This window comes from Paramacrobiotus metropolitanus, unplaced genomic scaffold, assembly GCF_019649055.1.
Source record: "Paramacrobiotus metropolitanus isolate TYO unplaced genomic scaffold, Prichtersi_v1.0 Parri_scaffold0000083, whole genome shotgun sequence".
Lineage (NCBI taxonomy): Eukaryota > Metazoa > Tardigrada > Eutardigrada > Parachela > Macrobiotidae > Paramacrobiotus > Paramacrobiotus metropolitanus.
The window spans coordinates 557959-573495 of NW_026570303.1; the positions used below are offsets into that span (position 1 = coordinate 557959).

General features: G+C 42.4%; 2 protein-coding genes across 2 annotated transcripts; one reads left to right on the forward strand and one right to left on the reverse strand.

The window, feature by feature from the left end:
* Window positions 1–4302: 4302 nt before the first annotated feature.
* LOC129595849 (beta-alanine transporter-like) lies at window positions 4303–6627 on the reverse strand. Its single transcript, XM_055492980.1, has 2 exons — window positions 6257–6627; window positions 4303–6164 (listed from the first exon to the last, which is right to left on the reverse strand). The coding sequence occupies exons 1-2, from the start codon at window positions 6371–6373 to the stop codon at window positions 4590–4592; spliced, it is 1692 nt and encodes a 563-aa protein (XP_055348955.1). The 5' UTR covers window positions 6374–6627; the 3' UTR covers window positions 4303–4589.
* Window positions 6628–11798: 5171 nt separating this feature from the next.
* Window positions 11799–14608, forward strand: LOC129595871 (gut-specific cysteine proteinase-like). Its single transcript, XM_055493002.1, has 7 exons — window positions 11799–11898; window positions 12012–12210; window positions 12294–12436; window positions 12677–12867; window positions 12977–13147; window positions 14027–14133; window positions 14456–14608. The coding sequence occupies exons 1-7, from the start codon at window positions 11846–11848 to the stop codon at window positions 14606–14608; spliced, it is 1017 nt and encodes a 338-aa protein (XP_055348977.1). The 5' UTR covers window positions 11799–11845.
* Window positions 14609–15537: the final 929 nt, after the last annotated feature.

Genomic DNA, 15537 nt, shown 5'->3' on the forward strand with positions numbered 1-15537 from the left:
ATGGAGGATACGCAAAGAATACTGTGAGGATACGCTAGCCAAAAAGGTGACCACATTAGGAATATTTATATTTGCAATACGTAACTGCATAGTGATGTTTGAATGCGTAGTGATGTTTGGATGCGAAAACCACAGTATCCCACCGCATCCCACAGCATCTTTTACGTATCTTCATGTATCTTTCTTGTATCCTGCTGAATACAGGTTTAAGGGTCATAAGCAACTGCAGTATCCCAACGTATCTTTACGTATCCTTGCTGTATCCGTCGAGTAACCGGATAATATTCTTAGGCCTCCTAATGGAATACATCTGGAATGCATAGCGGATACTGCACAGATACGGCGGGATACTGCAATGATTAAAAAAAGAAGAAAATTTAGAGGATACTGTGGAATACGGTGAGATACTGTGGATACAAGTAAAAACACATGCCCGGAAAAATTTAACGTATACTAAACGTGCCATAGGTGCCATGTTTGCTATAAACAGTATGATGGTTTTGAAACTGCGCTTCTCCACTCCCTTGCGGTTCTGTCGTCTGGTAATGTCTTACGCTGTCCTTACCAAAGAAATCGTAATCGACCACCTATCTGGTGATATTTCTTCCCATCAATTTCCCATTTTTCTTCCCAGTTCGTCGAACAGATAGATGGGCTTGACACTCAGGGAGCCGCAGTCCACGGTATCGGCAGTTTCCCTTACTTCCTTTCTGATTAAGAGCTCGAAACTCTATAGCTGCAATCTACTATTAAGAACGGTGTCCACGTCCAACACTTTTCCACCTTTCAGTGAAGTACAGCGCGCTGCCTTGCTAGCATCTCCTTAGACTTCCAGTCAGATGGGTATTAATTATTAAAGTCGTGTGAATGTCAGCATTTTCTGCCAATGCCAGCCTTTTTTGCCGTTTACTTTACCACTGGAATTCAACATCCGTAAATGTCCTCAGTCCATGACTCCCTGCTAACCATGTGACCTATCGACACAAAGGAACACACTTGTTTTCAACTAGCCTTGTTTTCAACGGAAAAGAACGAACCGTTCCAATTTCTAAATGCAGTGTTCCAACAAAAATTTGGAATAATTCCTTTCCTGTTTTCGCAGTATTGGGGGACCGAGAAACTTCAGTTGCAGAAAAGAATCTGACAAGTTATAATGCTCAAACAAAGTCCAAATCCTTTGTCTATGCAAATTCCTGGCACTTTAAAGGAGCAAGCAAAAGCAGCGGCTGTGAGGTTTTTTAGGAAAACTTACTGTTAGCCATCTGCTTTTTTCCCTTCTCCTATCCTCCAGTTCGGTCGTTCCGCTTGGTCTATGAAATGGATTGCCATTATAGTAAAATCAAAATTCTCGAATCCTTGATCTTCTTCTGCCTTCTGCAGTTATAACCCAAGGGCTAAGTTTCCATTAACCATAAAAATGTACTGTGGCGCCCTGTTTGCCCTTACCCTTAAGAAAATTCTGTATTTGAAGATGTCTTATGTTATAGCCACACATGAGACAACACTGCAAGAACATTACTTACTTGAGCGACATTTTAACTGAAATGTTTAATGCTTTGTATTAATTTATTAATAATCTGACCACAAGCACTCATCGAAAAGCGGGAAATATGTGTTAAATATACCTTGAAACTGCTAGAGTTTAGTGTAATAACTTAAGGAAATGATATTCGAGTACCATATGTATCGAATTAAAAACCCTGGAGTCGTAGCTATTTTTAACGATTCACTGTTTCATTCTTTTACTCCAATTACGGGCACGAAATTTTCCGTATTACGGGACGAGCACCTATTTTGCTGACTAATTGTTGTTTCGGAGAAAACCGGTCGCGAATTTATCAATATGGATACTCATTCTCCTATCGCTTCGGTGAATGCAGAAGAAATTAAACCAACGGATGGTTTTAATTGTGTTGTTTAACCGGATAATAAATTTACTGCCTTAAGCCTTAACCACAAACTGAGCTATATTCTAACTTTTTCTTGCGCAATAAAACTTTCTCACACCTGCGTTGAAGGGCGTTTTTTATAATACGAAATTTGACAGCCCATAACATTTCGAATGATTAACTCGGTCAAAATAATACTTGTATACGTACTCATAGGTACGGTGCACGCGTGGCAGTTATACTCTACATCCCTCGTTCAGGGGAAACTGCGAAGCGATACCCGCGATATTTGCAATATACTTACTATAATAAATAGCAGCACACTCCAGACACATCTGGTTCAGATCACGAAAGCAGTGCGCCGATCCGTTCGTTAAATCCCTTGCATGGCGACCTTATGCAGCTTGCAGCAGATTTGATCCAGATTACTGCTGCTTACATGAACTTGACTACTGTGCCAAAGAACTGCAAAGATACTCGTATTAACAACCATAATTATTTCCGGCGTTTCAAAGAACGGCTTCCCATTTCAGAAACATTACGACAACGCGGCCGGCACACTCGCACAGTAGTCACCGAGTAGTGTTTTGTGCACGCTCAGTTTGGCCGTCTCTACGTCTGGAGTAGTCTAACGTCTCATCGTCAGCTTAATCTCTACGGGAAAATGATCAACAAAACTTCCAACACGTCGAATGTGTCGAACGGCTCTTTGCCACTGCCTGAAACGCTATCTGCATTAGAAATGCATATCTGGATTGGAGTACAGTTTGGCATAGGTAGTTTGGCTGCTGTTCTGATGGTTGTGTTCTTAGTAATAATGTACCGTTTGAAGAAATGGAAAAGCGGCTCTGGCGTACTGATTCTGCATTCTGTCGCCACAGACTTTATATTCTGCGTTGTTAGCACGCCCACCATCACACTGCTAGTCTACTTAACGCAGATGCGCGTCACAGTTACCTACTACTGTTCGCCGGTATATTTCTTCCTTGCTGGTCAACGTCGGTATAAGCAACTGGACGTGGGCGGCACTCGCACTCAACCACTTCATCGCTATAATTCTGCCTCATCATTATGCTGCATTCTCTTCTCGATGGGTATCGTTTGCTGCGCTCCTCTTTACATGGGTCATATCCATCGTTATAGTGCTTCCGACGGCCAACGTTGTCCCGGGTTTAGTTTATGGGAAACACCCAACAATCGGCCATTGTGGAAGGGTTTTGGGGAAGGGAATTATTAGTGATTTGATGGTGGTCTTCGGGAGTTACATTCCTGTTGCCGTTTCGGGTTGTACATACGGAATTTTGAACGACATACGGAGTACAGAACTGCACTGAAAAAAGACATTGAAAAATGCATGGCTCTTTTAAAAAAGAGAACGGTTAAAGGAAACGATGGCAGCCCATTGCGAAGGATGACCGCCATTGACAAACACTGGAAAACACACACTTATCTGTACAGTGTTTTTGTACTGTAGATTAAACGTTTACTTAAAAGTATACCATTACTCATTCTGATTTCCGAGTAAGCATTCATAAAAGGTACTAAGTAGCAGTACATCACTCAGGCAATATTAATAATAACTATTATAATAAATATTAATAATCGTATTTCACTCTGTATGTCAACGCCGAGTAAGAACAAACAAAACTGCTCATCATTATGAAATTATCCATCAGCAAATCTTTACGTTTCATTATAAAAGCAGGAGCCACCCTGTAATATAACTACAGAAGGGGAATAATCATCGGTTAACGACTGCTATATCTCTGGCTTCTTAATTTTCCAACCAACCACAACAGTTTGATTCGAGGATCAGGTTGTTCCCAATGCTGCGACGATTCTTTAATCCTTTTCTAACCCTGATCACTAACAATTACATACCGGTACCTTGGATTTGCACAGTGCGGTCAGCTGTACTCCTATTATTTGGAGCTATGGCAAGTCAAAACTGAAAAACTTCGGTATTTGAAATTTAAATTTTTCATTTTTTGAAAGATCTTACGAGATCAGAATTTCCAAATAAATATCACTACGCCTAGCAAGCTTATTTAAAGGCAGTAACTGATACGGATAGTCTGATACTCGTACATTCGGACTATGTGCAAGCTGTGCAGTATTTAATGAATTACCAACAGATGAAAGAATATTCATGTAAGTACAGGCAGCATTGTAGCTGGTTTTTTTATAAATTATATTCTATGACACCAGCGCATACAGGTAGGCGATACTTCTTTTGTGATTAGCGATAACCGTGTCACGTTTGTATCCCGGTCGTTGAATATAAGCAAAGTCCGGAACTTAATCCACAAGATATCGGATCTCAAGTTCTCAACTAAAGAGATCTGCTACGGTTCTGCCCAACCGAATCAGACTGAAACACTCTCCAGACTCTGCCAAGGATTCAAAGTCGTTCTTAAGCGGGTTTTCACGGTAAGCTTGAGGGCTTCAAAGAAACAAAAACAGCACACAAAAAATTATTTACGAGTTCCTCCTCCTATTTGTAATTACTTTGTGTGAATGGCTATTATGGCTTTGTCAAGTTATTAACAGCATTACCCTTCGGCATAGTTCAGATATTTTTACCGGTGAAAAACTTTATGATTATGGGCAGATAAACAATGATAAGAAAAATATGAATTCAGATTATACAAACATTTCCAAAGTCTGCCCTACATGCTGTATGTTTGGTTATGAAGATAATTAAGACAACAGGGTAGCGTGTTCAGGAGAAGGCACAGGGTTGGCACTCTCCGGACTTTCATGAGGCGAGGACTGGCGGCAGCATAATTTAACCGTTTCCCTCCAAGCAGTGTGTTTTCCGAACTCCTCCCCTTCCTGCAAGGTATCCGGCAGCTTCACATTGGCGGTCTCCGGCAGCCGCAAAATAACCGCCCCTCCCGCCAGCGCCAACACTCCGAATAACAACAGCGGACCCATCTGGTTCTGTTGTCCCCAGTAGCTAATTGCAGGACTAATGCACAAACCAATCGCCGACACCGTCTGAGTCAGCGTCGCACCCTCGCCGCGCACTACTGTTGGGATCAATTCCGAGACCATCAGGTCCACTATGAAGAAGGACAAGTTGATGCAGAATTTTGCACCCAACACCAGCACCATCATGGGAGTATGGTTCACGAAGGTGACAGTGACAGCCGCTAGCAAGCTCAACATTCCACCAATGCACATTGTGGACATAATAGTCATCTTGCGACCGAAGCGATCCAGTGTGAAGTACAGTATAAAATACGAGGGAACCTCTACAATGGAGCTCCAAAGGAAGCTCATGTGTTCGTTGTCCCCCAGCTGCGGAACGAAAAAATTCAGGCCATTATAAACGAGGTTGTTGCTGAATGAATTGAATATCATGAGAATGGTTTTCATGCGGAGGTTCGGAGTACGGAATAGATCGAGCGGACTGTAGCGGACTACCTTATCAGCATCCAATGATGCGGCTTTGCGTTCGGTTTCATATGCACCCCGCCATACGTTGATCTGCTCTTCGGTCAATTGTTTACGGTTCCATCGTGCGACTTGCTTGACAATGGTCACCATATCCTCAAACCGGCCTTGTGACATCAGCCACCGAGGAGATTCCGGCAGCAACCACCACCAAAAGATTAAAAACGAAAATGACAGTGTCACCGTCAGCTGTAAGGTCACCCCGTCTCGGATGAAATAAGCAATCCCACCAAGCGACAGCACACCCAGCGTATAGATCAGCGACATGGTAATTCCAACCGGCGCGCGTCGACTCGGTCCGATCAGCTCCAGCCCCATGATCAACGGGAAGATCCACACCGGAATGGTGGTCAACCCGTTAACGAAGCGGATGACGCAGAAAACCAGGAAGTTTGGCGCGAAGGCGGTGGCCACTCCGCTCGCTAGCTGCAGCGTGATGGCGATGTAGTACGCAGTTTTCCGCCCGAACCGATCTCCGATGTACCCGAGTAGCAACGAGCCACAAAGACTGCCGAAGGTGTGCACCGAGAGCGATAATGTAGGGAGGTAGGCATGCGAGCAGACAAGATCCCATTCAGTAACGGTAGATGACAAGTACACCGAGCGGTCGTAGTCCCACCCATACTTACACCCGGTAACTGGAGTGGTGTTAGACGGCGTGAATGACTGCAGCAGTGATTCGTTGCTGTAATCCAGGTCGTACATTTGACACTGGCTGTTGCTCGATACTAAACGGGGAATAAAGATGGAAGTATTCTGTTGCGTGGCGTTGACTGGAATGCGGCAGGAATGAGCAGGCGTTGCCACTAGGAACAACTGACAAACGACATCTCAAGTTTAGCAAAACATTACAATTGCTGTTTTAGCGTATTTACTATTGAAATAAAGCAAGAATAAATGGATGTTACCTGGGAAAAGCTGTGCATTCCACCGGGTATACATGCTGGTATGATGATGAAGACCAGCAACAATATCTGATAGCGCCCAAATTCTCCCACTTCATGTAGGATAATATCAAAGTCCATTTTCAATGCTTTCTATGTAGTAGGCTGGTCTTTTTTTATTCCTTGCGTGTTTTTCACCCATTACAGTTCACCAGAAATTTAACCTTCGTACAGATAATTACAGCAAATTAGCTAATGTAAGGCACACACTTTACAAAATTTGGCTTCACGTGCTGGGCACGTACCGAGAGCAATAACCGTTAACGTTGCACTGTTGTCAGTTAAAAAGAAAAAAGCAAAAACAAGGACCATTAATTTCACCTGTCAAAAAGTGATTATTGTACCACCCAACGGCAGCGAGACCCGTGAGTTAATTAGTACTCTGTAGTACAAGTACCTTTACTGCGCATATATGCTGCCAATACCATGAATTATTTTTTGAAAAGTTGCTTTGCTGATATTACGTTTATTTTTTTAAGAATGCAGTGTAAACAGTGTGCGATGCCAAAATATCGTAAACGTGTTGCAAGCTGTTTTTTAGGTGTAGCACGGACACCTTAATGCAGTGATATAAAGCTTAGCCTGAAGTAAAAGCTATTAATTTTCATTTTTTGCAAGACCTGACAAAATTTTTTGACACAGTGACACGCATGCAGCGGCGCATGGCCAGCATACGCTAAACTTCGAAATTATTAATCATGCAGTTATTTAGCTTATTTTGCAGATATGTATGTTCGAATACTCGAAGCACGAATGCTGCATAATTCACTGAACTCGTACAACTTTTCGTGGTTTAAAATTGCAATAAAGTGACACCCGTATTATACCATAACTACAGGCATAATATTACTTAACTTGGTTAACTACATAGTTTAGTAATATTATGCTAAAAATGATCATTCCTCAACTAAAGATGAATATACTACAAGATGTACATCAGTCAGTCTCTAATAATAATTAAGTATTTAGCATATTACTCGCGTATATTAACGTTGCGTAAAAAATATTTACAGGATGTACATCTTGTACAGACACCTATGTTGTAATAGCATTTAACTACAGCTGATTATTGTTCTTCCATTAAATCACCGAAACTGGTGACTGCTGGTCAATTAATTATCATTTTTTAATGCACTGTGGTGCGTGTCCATAACACTGCAAAATTGCTTGTGTAAACGTATCGGTACAGTTAGCAAATCAGCCGTTAAAACAAAATACAGAATCCTGAATTTTTCGTGCTTTTGCTGTTTTTTGAGTGAGACCATAATTATGAGTTTTGCCGTTTTCTTTTACGCCTGGGTAAACTGCCTTTCCTCATGAACTGCTACGTGCAGCATTCGCATGCGTATTGATTTCGCGACCGGAGCGATGTTCTACGTTTCAGATGTTTGTTCCTAATTATTGTTTTTAGTTGATCACTTATAAACAAGCGTCAGATAGTATGGACAACCGAATCACATTTCCTTCCATAATAAGATTTCTTTCCTTCCTCGGTTCTATTCGAAAAAAAGCGCCCATGCCTTTTCATCCAAAAGATGTCCTTTGGATGGGTGTTTCTTGAGTTTCAAAAAGCCATAATATACTTGTAGTTCCGTAGACCATATATTTTAGACGTGAAAATGCCTTTGGATGGGTGTTTCTTGAGTTTCAAAAAGCCATAATATACTTGTAGTTCCGTAGACCATATATTTTAGACGTGAAAATGTACATAAAAAGGGGCTCCATAAGTATATACTGAAACATGCCGTTCTAAAGACGGCGTGTTGTGCTCCGACGATGTCCAAAGCACGTCAAAAAATTTCTTGCCGTAGAACCGGATTCTATTTCCGGAACATTGTTCTGTATACTAAACTACGGTAGCTGCACCTTCGGTTGAGCGGCGTAAACAAGGTTGTCGAATTACTGTGTTCGACATTTATAGTGCGAATGTTCTAGATTATTCTTCCATTTCCTTTGAAATACAAATCTACTGTATAAATTAGTAAATATTGGACTATCATCGAGTCGTATCCCAGATCACTTGCATTTGGTCCGTAGTGATTTTGCTTTGCATTATAAAATAAAGGTCATTGCAGACATACCGTTAAGCATAAGATTACTCTACAGTGATACAAACTCAATAATGTTGCACATTTTCGGTTAAGTTGTAGATGTCTTTGTATGACCTTTACGAAAGTGCATTATTTTAACGAGATAACTACTTGAAGTTACGCTTCTCTAAAACATGATGTCGAACATTTCGAATATTTCGGTGGCGATTCCGCGTTTAGTTGCAGCAATCGTTTCACCAACCGAGCAGACCGCCTGGATTACCATTCAGTTCTTAATCGGCTGCGTCGGGGCTGTGCTCATTGTCTTATGTGATCGCAATGTACCGACTGCGCAAATTATGGAACGGTTCCGGATACTGGTAGCCCATACTTTAACACTAGATTTTGTTTTCTGTGTAGCGATCATGCCGTTAACCAGCATTCCCATATTCCTAACGCAAAGTCAAACAAAATTCCCATACGCATGTGCAGTGGTTGATGTTGTCACACTGCTTATCATCGTCGACGCCAACTGGACGGCAGTGGCGTTGTCAATCAACCGCTTTGTCGCCATTGTCCTGCACCATTATTATACAAAATTCTAGACTCCCCGGATTTCACTTTTGGTATTGCTCTGTGTTTGGGCCGTGGCTTTTTCAATAAGTTTACCAATGATGGACGTCATGCCGGAATGAGTGCACGGAATGCTGCCATCCGGCAACTGCGGATTGTTGCGTATCCATATTCGACCGTCAGCATTTTACCAATTTTTGGCACATATCTTCCGGAAGCCGTCTTGGGCATTGTCTACAGTACTATTTTCCTGTTTCTATTATTTCGACGAAAAAGATTGCATCTGGATGATGAGGAGATTTATAACCGCCAGCAGGCGACATTACAGCGACGACTTGGTATTGTCAGAACACTATGCATTTCCTTTGTGTGGTACAGCGCATTTGCACACTCCCGCCACCAATTCTGATGACACATTTTCCAGGACGGGAGATAAAGATGCTGTATTCAAAAACAGCCCGGCTGCTGGCTTACGCTGCAAATCCCGTACGTTGGCCCCTCCCTATAATTATAGTCAATATTGCGCAGTTTCTACCAAGTGCGATGAAACAAATTGTCGATTCTAGGTACACATGTATTTTTCTTCTTGGTGGGAGCAGAATACAGACAGCCGTAAGACAAGATTTCCTTAATTTGTTTGCGTACATCCGGAAGAATCGAGCACCGAAGGTGCATTCTCAGCACAGCCATACGAAATGACGATTAATGCATCTCACACCATAACCATAACTTGATTTGCTTCTATAACTATATGCTGTATACGAGTAGTGACAACCAGTTAGTGGTACATAAATAGTTTCATGTTTTAGCAGGGGGCCGTTACAGGATTGTGAGTATTGTGAATTCACCCTTAGCGTCACCGAATCTTGCGAGAAACATTTGATAAGGTGTGAAGCAAACGTATGGCAAATGATACTGCTACCGTTCGTGGTATGAATAATATGATACCACCAGACAGTACTGCATGATAACAACATTCACAGCCCAGATTCTTAACAGCCCAGATTCCAAGATTCAGACAAGGATGTCAACATCAATGAGAAATCAACTCTGGTGGAATTAGCGTACTGAGGCATATGCGTACCTTTAGTATGACGACGAATATACACAACTCATATTATAATTACTGTACACTATCACATAAGTATTCTAAACTACAGTTTGCATGTTCAGTTAAACATGGCGGTACGTACTGTACGAGACACGCCTGCTTCCGGGTACGTCACGACAAGGCAAGCCAAGCAAACTTCCTAGTATTCTCCCGATGACGTCCTCCGTTCTTCGACTCAGTTCGACCTACCCATACCGGAAGGACGGCGCGTGGAAGACAAATGGACTCCCATGGGCAGTACACCGCCGACTATGGTACCCGGGCGTATTAAGTGCCGCACGCCACAACACTGCACCATGATCGCCGATTCCCTGAAAGATCAAGCTGAGGAGTTTGCTCGACCTTTGGTGTTGTCTTTCAGTTTCAGCCGCCCGAAACGCGTAGTCTTTGCCAATATTGATTTTAGGACGCACTGTGTTCTACCATATTCACTGCCATCTGCGGCGCCATTGGTGATGCGTACGTCTATGAACAGGATCTTAAGGAAATTGCACGAGATATTGTCACAATTATGTGTTGTGTCGAATTTACGGAACGAACACTTGTGGATGGGCTAGTCGAACGGGTTTTCGGCTTCCTGATGTTTAATAAAACAGGCGCGGATAAGTTCACCGAAGGCATGGTGATGGGGACCAACAAGACTTCGCCAGACGAACAACTGCAACCGGACAACAAAGCCGAAGGAATACAAAGCATCGTCGGCAATGGATCTGAGGGCGAAGATTGTGCCTGCTCGGTTCATCAGATCGCCAGAACGTCCACCTTGTATTACTGGAGTGTATATGACTATCATCACATCTGAAATGGAGAAGAATCTTGCCGGCTAGAGTTATTCAGAATCATTGGCGTATCAATTCAGTAAGGCAACGCTTTTCCTGCATGCCCAGATGGAAAGCGTGAACCACCGGGTCACTGAAGTGAAGAAGGCAGCGAAAGTGTGGATAATCTGCGGGTCAAAGCGGAAAAGCAGGGAACGTCGTCTTCTCGATACATCAGCTCGGAAGTAAATATTTCAGCTGAAACAATTAGGGAGCCCGAACCGAAATTGTCAAGTCTTGAATATATGATGGACAGTCCGGACACGAAGCGGTGCAAGCCAGTGCACACTGAAAACGAATTCATGGTGAACCTCGCAACAAAATCGGCATGGGTGCTGACTGTGTGAACCGATAATTATTGCATTGATATTATACATTTTAGTAGTACAAAGTATTGCTTAATAGGCGATTAAAACTAAATGTTAAAGTTTTTGAAATGAAAGAACCGTGAGTTCGGAGAAGCCATGAAATCAGTCATTCATGTTTTCTTTCGCGGTTACCTTTCCGGAAAGCATCTGCACTGTTAGAATTTGCGGATCGTACTTAGCAGAAAGTTCTTCATACTTAGCCGAAAACTATTTAGCAGATAACTCTGCGAAGTTCTTCATACACAGCAGAAAACTACTTAGCAGAAAACTGCTTAGCAGAAAGTTGTCCATACTTTATATTTAGGAGAAAACTACTTAGGAGAAAGTTCTTCATACTTCACACTTAGCAGAAAACTACTTAGCAAAAAACCAAGGATGAAAACGTGTCAGTTAAAGTACCCACAAAACCGCATGGCGAAGCCAAGTGGCTAGACATTTTCAGCATTCTGCTTAAGTGCACGTGAGATTTTTGCTGATATTCCAAATAAACCCTGGAATTTCTTGCCCACACAGCGTTTTATGTACCACCACAAACAAAGAGCTGAAATTCCGTTTATTTATATAAATAAACCGTTCTATGTATTCTCGAACTCGTATTGGTACCCACTTTGGTCACAAATATAGTGTGAAATTATTAACTTTGTGCATGCAGAATGCAGCCCCAAGCTAGGGTGCTCCCGGTGTTACTCTTACTGACTGCGTCTTGGTGAGTGTATGACAATACATTTCCAGTTTTATGACTGTAAACTGTGACCTTACTATAAAGTCTAAAAAGTGTCGTTCTCGACATGTGGTTTCACCTGCTAATTGCACCTCTAGCGCAGACAAGCCGCTTCATCCGAAACCCGGAACAATTCCGTTGACACCAGAACAATTAAAGCAGCAGCCGAAATTCATCGCCACTCACCGTCATCGGGCTGTCGGTGAGATTCCGGAATGCTTCGATGCCCGGGAGGAATGGTCGCAGTGTAAAAGCATCTCGGATATCCGTGACCAAGCACACTGCGGCAGTTGTTGGGTGAGAAATCCGTCCAGGTGCTAGCTGTAGAGGTTGTAGCTCATATACGGTACGGACGAAAGTGCCACAGGGTGATGTTTTAGGCTGTGGCATCCGCCAGCGTGTTGTCCGACCGGATTTGCATATGCGAATTAGCGGCCGGTAAAGAACCCAGCCAGACATACGCATCGGCGTCATATATTGCCAGCTGCAGTTTCGATCGCGCCAATAAAAGCGGCCACGATAAGTGAGTACCTTTGATTTTAATTTTGTTTAACGAGAATTTGTGGTCTAACCGTTAAGCGTGTTCATACTCCGATACTCGTATAAATCGGTAGCACTGATATTTGATAGTATCCCTGGTCACAAATCCTTTGTACTGCTCCATAATAATAAGGAATGCAGCATTACAGGGATCTTCTCAACATGAAACGGGGCATTGATTATCGCATTAATGATCACAGCATTTCTACCATTGGGGTTGCAGCTGTGATACTGCGGGTTATCCGTCGGACTTCTTTCGCTGGGCTGCCACACGCGGTTATATAACCGGAGGCAATTACCACAGCCAAAAGGGTTGTCAGCCATACCCATTCGTCCCATTACAGTTAACGTGTGCGCCCACCTGCACCAATCCAGAGTACGACAAAAAGACAGTTGTCGAAGACACCGCTTACAGTACGCAGCAATACAAGAAATAATAATTAATCAAGTTTGTTTACCTTTTACCAGAAGTGGCAGTGGGTATAAGGTATTCACCGTCTGTCGTCTGACTGTGTTTTCGTAGTTGACAGTTACTACGTCAGCCCTCTGGCGATCTCGTCTGGTCAAGAGGCCCGAAGTCAAGAAAGAATTGATGCTCAAGTTCTCCGCATACAAACAGACATTTTAGTCAACGGCCCAGTTGTCGCTTATGTATATTTGTACAAAAGTTGGTATAAATGGAACCCGAAAGCAGGTAAGAAAATTCTCCGAGAGGTAATAGTCGCCCCACAGTAAAGCTACTGAAGTTTAAAAGTTTCCAAACAACCACACTTCGGAATTTACAAAGTAATTCTACGTCATTCCACTTGAAGCTGTCAATAAAAGTTAATGGTACTTAAATTAATTTTGTTGCGGCATGTGCATATATGTGATATCAGACCCAACGTAAGGACGATGGATCATGGATCATACGTATACTTCAACAGAAACTTAGCAGCACATGCGCACATGCAGAGCACTATTTTTGGCGGGCAATGCAGCTACGAACAAGGCCTTTGCTGGACACAGTGCAGTAATATATAATTTTGTATCTAATTACAATACTTTATTGATTTATATCTTCTGAAATCAATACATGTATGGGCAATTTTGCAGTTATGCAAGAACTTTAGTTGACATGACAATGCCGTTGACATACTGCTCTAGCGTGTATTATACATCGCCTAATAGCTGCAGTTATACTGTATAGTTAACTGCAGGTGCTTACCGAGGTGAACATACCCAAGAGGAAGAGGTCAAACCGCCAAACCCGCCACTCTATCCGTATCGTCGGTTGGTGCAAAGACGACAATGGCACTAAGTACTGGAAACTTCTTAACTCCTGGGGGAAATATTCCCTCGGCGGAGGTGAACTGAAGTTTGAGATGGGGAAGAATGTGGCCGAAATCGAAGAGAGTATTAAGGCATCGATTGTTTCGATCCCCAACACGTGTGCACCAATCTGTCAGTCCCGTATAACACAGATTATCCGCCGAAATCCCACCGATTTGACCTCGCCAATTTATGCTTTCTATGGTAAATTAAAACCCATTCAGCGCAAAAAAAAAATTACTGTGTAATGGTTTTTTCCCAGGGAACTGCGTCGTAAAAGTCAGTGTAGACGGCACCGGTCAGATATCTCTACTCGAAAAACCGGTACCCATTGGCAAGATTTTCGTCGCCGCTCCAGCTGGACCAATTGTAAGATGGAAGCTGACTAACGGCCGTCAAAAGGATGAATTTCGGATTATTAATGTAAGCTGACTGAAATGGTGAATAAATAATTCCGAAGTCAAAGTTGTTCGAACACGTATTACAAATTTGATTGTGATTAGGCAGAAGTTCAATTTTAAACCTTGCAATATCGAGACATACAGTACCATTAACTTTATTAACGTATATTGATAATACCGTTATGGGCGCGCTTTATCAGTTATCATATTCTGAATTTATTGTACGGATTTATTGGGGCAGTAATGTGCGTATTAACTTTTTATTACGTATAATGCTTATGCTTTTTTAGTCATTCGATCAAGCAGGCGTCTGCACCCCAGTGGACGGTTCACCCAAATTTGACTGTTCTGTCGCCACAGCTACCGGCACCGCATCCGCTTCCACCGTGGTGGGCAAAGATTACTGGGAACTAAGCCACTATTTTGCTAACAAATCCCTTTGAGTTTTGGTATATTATGGAGCACTACGCGCTGATAATGAAATTCACATGCAGAGCCAACGCAACTGAGCAAAATCTTCACAAGTTCTCCCGGTTCCGCTGCGCATCAGCTGAACATTGGCAACAAATTAACCAATCGGTTCACTGTTGTTGACGCTTTCCTAAATATCGACGGCAGTACGATTCTGGTTTGTGGTTTGGACAGACAAGAAAAACCAGCGTGCTCGACCATGAATATAGCCGATAAGAAGGTCAGTGAATTTTGACAATAAAAAAACATATTAATAAAAATTTAATTACGCAATAGGCATCAGATAATAAGGGCATATTCGGAAAACGTTGTAATATTAGCTGTTACGTTTTATAAGTCTAAGTTCTAAACAGTCACAGTGTAGGTCTAAAATACTGCGCAAATATTACTTTAGATGCCTGTGTCCCCATCCAAGCTTTTGCAATCGGTCATCACCTCCTGTCAACCGCGATCATAGAGGCTCGTGGATTCTTTCTCTTTCTTTCTTTCTTTCTCTTCTTCTTTCTCTTCTGGATTCTTTCTGTTAAGCAATGTATATGTTGAGCTATAAAAACGGTATATCCATTAAAGGATGAAGCTGTTTCGTCAGATTTATGGGTGACTACATGCGGAATAAAGTGCTTAGACATGGTTTACTGCAGATGCTAGTTGTGCGTTAGGTGTGCTAAATATTCCACTGCGACCCTTTAAGTTTGATAATCATTAACTTTTAAAGCTACCCGTGTTCAGTGAGGTGGGATCTGGGCATGTGTTAGATCCCCGGCGGAGATGAGATCTAAAAGCGCACCAAGTTGGTGGTTGTCTGCTCGCATTTGAGGCACGGCTTTACAGACATTTTGGATAGGAGTGCAAAACTTTACACTAACACAAGCTCGATAGTGTTTTACGTTTTTGATCAACT

Excerpts from the sequence above, each read along its gene's own strand:
- LOC129595849 (XM_055492980.1), bottom strand. The coding sequence starts at position 6,373 with ATGGACTTTGATATTATCCTACATGAAGTGGGAGAATTTGGGCGCTAT. Across the intron at positions 6,165-6,256 it reads GAATGCACAGCTTTTCCCAG|TTGTTCCTAGTGGCAACGCC; the intron begins GTAACATCCATT and ends GTCGTTTGTCAG.
- LOC129595871 (XM_055493002.1), top strand. The coding sequence starts at position 11,846 with ATGCAGCCCCAAGCTAGGGTGCTCCCGGTGTTACTCTTACTGACTGCG. Across the intron at positions 11,899-12,011 it reads CTCTTACTGACTGCGTCTTG|CGCAGACAAGCCGCTTCATC; the intron begins GTGAGTGTATGA and ends TTGCACCTCTAG. Across the intron at positions 12,211-12,293 it reads CACACTGCGGCAGTTGTTGG|GCTGTGGCATCCGCCAGCGT; the intron begins GTGAGAAATCCG and ends GTGATGTTTTAG.